General features: G+C 37.7%; 2 protein-coding genes across 2 annotated transcripts in view; one reads left to right on the forward strand and one right to left on the reverse strand.

Moving 5' to 3' along the window:
• Window positions 1-1,344, forward strand: LOC111447146. Its single transcript, XM_023086163.1, has 2 exons — window positions 1-447; window positions 587-1,344. Exons 1-2 carry the CDS (start codon window positions 79-81, stop codon window positions 1,229-1,231), a joined length of 1,014 nt encoding a protein of 337 aa, XP_022941931.1. The 5' UTR covers window positions 1-78; the 3' UTR covers window positions 1,232-1,344.
• A 2,902-nt stretch (window positions 1,345-4,246) lies between these two features.
• LOC111447145 (serine hydroxymethyltransferase 7-like) overlaps window positions 4,247-6,140 on the reverse strand; it is a 5,937-nt gene continuing 4,043 nt past the window's right edge. Inside the window, exons 3-4 of the mRNA XM_023086162.1 lie at window positions 5,394-5,495; window positions 4,247-5,209 (exon numbers count right to left, since the gene is read on the reverse strand). Of these exons, the coding sequence (XP_022941930.1) occupies window positions 4,986-5,209; window positions 5,394-5,495 (326 nt within the window). The 3' untranslated portion in view covers window positions 4,247-4,985. The remainder of the gene's footprint in view (window positions 5,210-5,393; window positions 5,496-6,140) is intronic.

Raw genomic sequence — 6,140 nt, forward strand, 5'->3', positions numbered from 1 at the left:
AAATTTTTGATATGATTCTTCCCCATCACATATAAATCTCTTCACTTTTCCCACCATACACACATCCTCTGTTCTGAAATGGGTACCTCTTCTTGCACAGCCACCTCCCTCCATGGCTTCTACCACTTCCTCTCCCACCAGCTCGACGACCTTGATCATGCCTTCCTCTCCTCCGACTTCATGTCCCTTCACTTTCTCCACAAGGTCCTCTCTCTTCTCAGAGCTCTCCACTCCCACCTTATTCAGCTCGGCCACCGCCTCCACCTCCCCGTTGGAGGCAAGTGGCTCGACGAGTACATGGACGACAGCTCCCGTCTCTGGGATGCTTGTCAAGTCCTCAAATCCGGCATCTCAAGGATTGAGCTTTACCATTCTGAAGCTTCTGCCATAGCTTCTTCTTTGCAGGATCCTCACCTTCTTCGTTTCAATCATCGCGCTTCTCAAAGGGTGTGTTTCGATTTGAATTGGGTTCAGTTTGGTTCTAAAGTTTTGTTCTTTTTCATGTATATTGTTCTGGGTTTCCTCTGTTTTGCTCTGTTTTGCTCTGTTTTATTCTGTTTTACTCTGTTTTCCTCTGTTTTTGAAGGTTCTTCGTGCAATTTATGATTTGGAGAGGAATGGTTTTGTGTTAGAGGAGGAGAATAGAATCTTGATGAATACACGAATTCAGCCATTGTCACTGCTTTGTTTCAACGACAACAGTGCATTGACAGGAATGGGATCGACGTCGAAGTCAAATGCGTTCAATGGATTCAGAGGCGTTCTTCATGCAGTAAAGAGTATCAGTTCATTGCTTCTAATGATTTTACTCTGTTCTCTCGTGTATTGTTGGCCAGAATCCAGCTTCCATGCGAATGATGGGATTGAAAATGAAGATGATCACCATCAAAGAACCATGTTCAGCTCAAGCTTTGTAGCTTCAATGGCGAGATTGAGGCAGAGAGTGGCAAATGAGATAGACAGAGTAGAAGGGCAGCCAGTGGGGATCCTGCTGTTTGAGTTCAGAGAAGCAAAGGCAGCCATGGATGACCTGAAAACAGAGCTCGAGAAGGCATTGGAAGAAGAAGAAGAAGAAGAAGATGAAATTGAAGAGAAAGCAGAGAAGTTGAAGAGTTGGAATGGGGCGTTGAGAAGTGGGGTGGACGCCATTGTTGGAGAGCTTGATGATTTCTTCGATGAAATTGTTGAGGGAAGAAAGAAGCTTTTAGACATTTGCACTTATAACAGGTAGAGAGAGAAAGAACAGCATCTGGGTATGTTTCAAGATGCAAACTTTAACAAGAATGTATTGAAATTTTTGGAAAAAAAGAGAGTAATTGAAGCAGAACTGTTTATTTTCATTAAGTTTTTGTGTTGTTCTTGAAGTCACATTGTTTAATGGATGTGTGTGTGAGAGAGAGAGAGAGAGAGGCATTGATTCTTCAATTGCTTTGAAGAAAAGCAGCGAACAGAGCAAAATCCAGAAGAAAAAAGGGAGAGAGAAATGCAGATTTTTGCACTAAAAAAAAGAAAGATTCTTTGAAGAGAAAAGGAGTCAGTTTCATATACAAGTTCGATTTTAAATTTCTACATTAGCGAACGAAAATTTAACGGAGAACAAATTAATAAACAGCGTTCAGGATGTTAGTTGAACATGACTCTCCACAATGGCATAAACAGCGTTCAGGATGTTATTGTCCACATCGAGCATAAACTCTCGTGGTTTTGCTTTGGGCTTCTCCAAAAGGTCTCGTTACAAAGGAGATAGTATTCTTGATTATAAACCCATGATAATTCCCAATACACGATATTGTATTCCAATAAATAGCTAAACGATATGTTACACTTTATAAACAAAGTATAAAGGTAATTGTGCACTTACCACTAAGAACACTTTATAATTTTAAAACTAAGAACAGTTCTAGATATTATAATAACGGAGTCCATTCATGGTATAGATCAAGAAATAAGTATATAGAGCTGCTCGAACGTCGTTTCAAAAGAGCTATCGAATAAGTTGTGTTTTAGCTCAAAAGAGTATAACAAGAGGATGATGATGGTACTCCTCCCTGCCCACAAGGGCATTTGAAATGGAAAATAGGCAAAGGCAAAGACAATGACATTTAGGGATCCTTTTCATGGCCCTTTCAATCTCTCCAATCAGGTGTAATATAATCCTCCCATGAAGAAAGGCCTTTCAATTTTCTTCTCCCTAAAGCAAGTCAATATTTTAATATAATTTTCATATCAAAATTAGTTTTATACAATATAAAACGTGACATTCAAACCGCAAAAATTAGAACATACGTTCCACCAACTATTCTATTGATATTAACACAAAAGAACCTGATTTTGTTCAAACATATACTCTTGATTAGGAGGTTAAATGTTCAAATACTCTCGTCCCTCTGATAGTGCTAAACGTGAAAATATACAATTTTCGAAAGCAAAAAAGAGTTGACAAGATCGAATCCCTTTTACCTAATTATTTTACTCTGTTTCTTTATTTTATTTTTTTGAATGAATAATGAATTTTGGTAGAGATTCTTTTTCTTTGTAGTTGAGATAGTAAATGACTAATCATTGCGTGAATTAATGATGGGAAAGTGGACGCTATGAAAAGACTCCTCCCAGAGAGAGAATGAGAGAGAAAAGGCCATGAATTTAGCCTTTTCCTCTTAAAATAATAAATTCTAAAACAAAATATTCTTCTTTTTGGTCATGATTCTTGCTCCATTACTTATGTTTGTATAATGATATAAATTGTAAAGAGAGAACATTACTTTAGAGGTTGTGGTGAAAAGGGTTTGTAATTTTCATTGTGAACTAAACAAATACAAATAAAGATCGCAACCACACTTGTATGTATGCCTCTCTATGTTCTAAAACTTTTGGATTGGCATCTACCCTCTTCCTAGTTTCGTGTTTCTCTTTTTCGTTAGTTCAACCTAGGGTAGAAGCTACAAAAAGAAAGTTTATTAAATCTCAATCAAACATACCTTTTTAGATGATTCGAGTTGGTTAGGACGTGAGATCCCTCATTGGTTGGAGAGGGAAACGTCTTTGTAGGAGGTGTAGAAACCTCTCCTTAGCAAACAAGTTTTAAAAACCTTAAGGATAAACTCAAAAAGGAAAGCCTAAAAAAGACAGTATCTCCTAGTAGTGAGCTTGGACTATTACACATGGTATTAGGGCCAGATACTAGGTAGCGTGCCAGTTCGCTGAGCCCTGAAGGAGGCTGGACACAGAGTGATGTGCTAACGACGACGCTGGACCTTGAAGGAGGCTAGACATCGAGTGAGTGCCAATGAGGGAAACGTCTTTGTAGGAGGTATAGAAACCTCTCCCTAGCAGACATGTTTTAAAAACCTTGAGGATAAACCCGAAAGGGAAAGTCCAAAAAAGACAGTATCTGCTAGTAGTGAGCTTAGACTATTACACATGGTATTAGGGCCAGATACTATGTAGCGTGCCAGTGAAGACGCTGAGCCCTGAAGGAGGCTGGACAGAGTGGTGTGCCAACAAGGATGCTGGACCCTGAAGGAGGCTGGACACCGAGTGGGTGCCAATGAGGACTCGGGCCCAAATAGTGTGAAGGATTCAAATTTACAAGTGAACTAACAAAAACAACTTTGAACATTGTCCAAAAACCAACATACCTGTGGCACTGTGCTCAAAACAAATACATAGTACATGCAGAACCATGAAGTCCACCAGTCCCATCATTGAGATGAAAGCATTATATCAATTAAGTTTCCAGACATGAAGCAGTGGAAGCAGAGCCACTGCTATGCCAGTATTTGAAAAAAGATTGTTTGCAACTGGAAGTCAAAAGTAAAAAGCACGTACAAGGTTCTCCATTCAGCTTGAACTTTTTCTTAGTGGACCTAATTTCCAAGTCCATTTTCAAGCAACCATTATTCAACACTTCTGCAACTTAAGCTTAAATGATGTACTCCAGATGATTCTAATGTTTTTTTTCCCCTATGACACCAGGACAGTCTACCAAAGCTTCAGAATCAACATGGGAAAAGGCAACCCCAGTTGTGTTTCCTTCTCAACATGTAAAAGTAAAAGAGCAGCACAAGACTTGCATAACACAGGGGAAAAAAAAATGAAATCGGCTGTACTGTTTTTATCCTATAACTGTAGCACCTGTGTTATATGATCATATATATAATACGACAAAATAACGGTAACAAGTATCGGAAGAGTCAATTGCGCCTAAACATGATCAAAGTTGGGTTAGTAACTCGAGAAACACTAATGAAACAACTCAAATGCATTTATTTATCACAATTGCATCAGCTTCTGCAGTGTTGAAACGATTATCATACTACTATCAAACATGGGAGAAAAAGAAAATAAGTGCAAGAACCATAGCTGAATTTTCTATCAACAAACGTGGACAAATAAATCGACTAGACCTTCTGAGAAATGAACTAGGTTGATGAATAGACACTTATATAACATAATTTATGATGAAGGAAATGTAGCAAGAACTTACACAATGGAAACTGATCAAAGGAACTTGATCAGCATTGTGAATACTTCCCTACCACATCATCACATATCAAACTGGCAAAATGATTCCTGAGCCGTTGCCATAAACAATCAGATCCAAAACATTCTTCCAGAACTCTGATAATTTAGAGTACTAGAATTTAATTATTCTCCCGTACCAAACAATATCTTCAGTTGATTTGCTCCAAAAAATGATACCACCACAAAACTGCACATAACGCTCCTATCCATTGTATGCCTTCTGCCTAACAGAAGAAAAGCTCGGTATTACCAAATGCTCTTCTGATAATTACAACACCTTCCAAACCATAAGATGATATGAACTACTGGCAACTGAATAGCAACCAAGCAATTTTGAAGACAGCAAGTCCAGGAGGGAGAAGCTTCATATATTGTTTATATGGAAGGCATGATGAGCGGAAATTATGATTTTTTAAGGCCTACGGATGGTCGTCCATTTCACTAACAATTGCAACTACCATTCAAATTTCAAAGCCTGGCATTGCAAATTGAGCTGAAAAACTTTCAACACGATTTCGGAGCTCAACCACTTCATTATTACTTAGAAGGCCCTTGAGATAAGTCTTTGGTAGCTTCCCATACTCTCGCTGTACTGAAATTGCAATCTGAGCGGCTGTATGAAGAAAATCAGCAATTGTCTCAAAATCAGACTCCAGACAGCCTCTTGATGTCATAGCTGGGGTGCCTGCAGGGATAACAGTGAGCCAATTTATAACGCATACTAAGCTCTCCAAACATAGGATACCCCAAGATATTTCTTTCGGTAAGAAACTAAGTTTTCATTGAGAAAATGAATAAATAAAAAGGCATACAAAAAAAACTCGAATAAAAGGAGCCCAAAATATGAAGTATATGAGAGCATTACTCACCAACCCGTACTCCTCCGGGTATGATAATTCCATTATCACCAAATATTGTAATTTTGTTGAGAGTAATGTGGCAGATCTCACAAACATTCTCATAGTTTTTACCTACAATTACCATGACATCAGTAAGTTACACAATATAAATGTAGAATAATAGACTAAGCCACCACAGATACCATCAAAACTAGGACTCAGAAGAAATAGACGTATACAAATATGAACAAAAAACAAGTTGTGCGTTGTAATAGATTTTACACCATTCTTAACAAGAGACTTTTGGAGTCATTTGGCAGAAAGGAAGCCCTAAGAAGACAAGAAGTTCTGTGAAACTTAGTGATAACGGGCATCAATATGTCTGATATTACACAAAGAAGAAATCCCCAGACTCATCTCTTATAGCTGTGCTGCTCAAGACAAAGATGGTTCAAAAGCCAAAAACAGTCTATTCCTATACTGCTACAGAAATCTTTGAGGAACTCTGCTAGATAAGTTTAATTTTGCTTAATGCCTACCCTTTTCTGTTCTGCAAAGTCTAGATTGTTTGCCAAGGAGGCATCCCTTAAAGTACAAAGCAAAGAATCTTTACTTGTGGAAGTTCGACTAGAATGAAATCATAAATTATTTCAGAAGTTTAGAGTTCATCTTCATTGAATACAAGGCTTCTTGGAGTTCCTTAAAAAAACCTTTTTTTTTTTTTTTTTTTTTTTTTTTTTTTTTTTTTTTTTTTTTTTTTTTTTTTTTTTTTTTTTT

The sequence above is a fragment of the Cucurbita moschata genome, unplaced genomic scaffold, assembly GCF_002738365.1.
Source record: "Cucurbita moschata cultivar Rifu unplaced genomic scaffold, Cmos_1.0 Cmo_Scf00009, whole genome shotgun sequence".
NCBI lineage: Eukaryota > Viridiplantae > Streptophyta > Magnoliopsida > Cucurbitales > Cucurbitaceae > Cucurbita > Cucurbita moschata.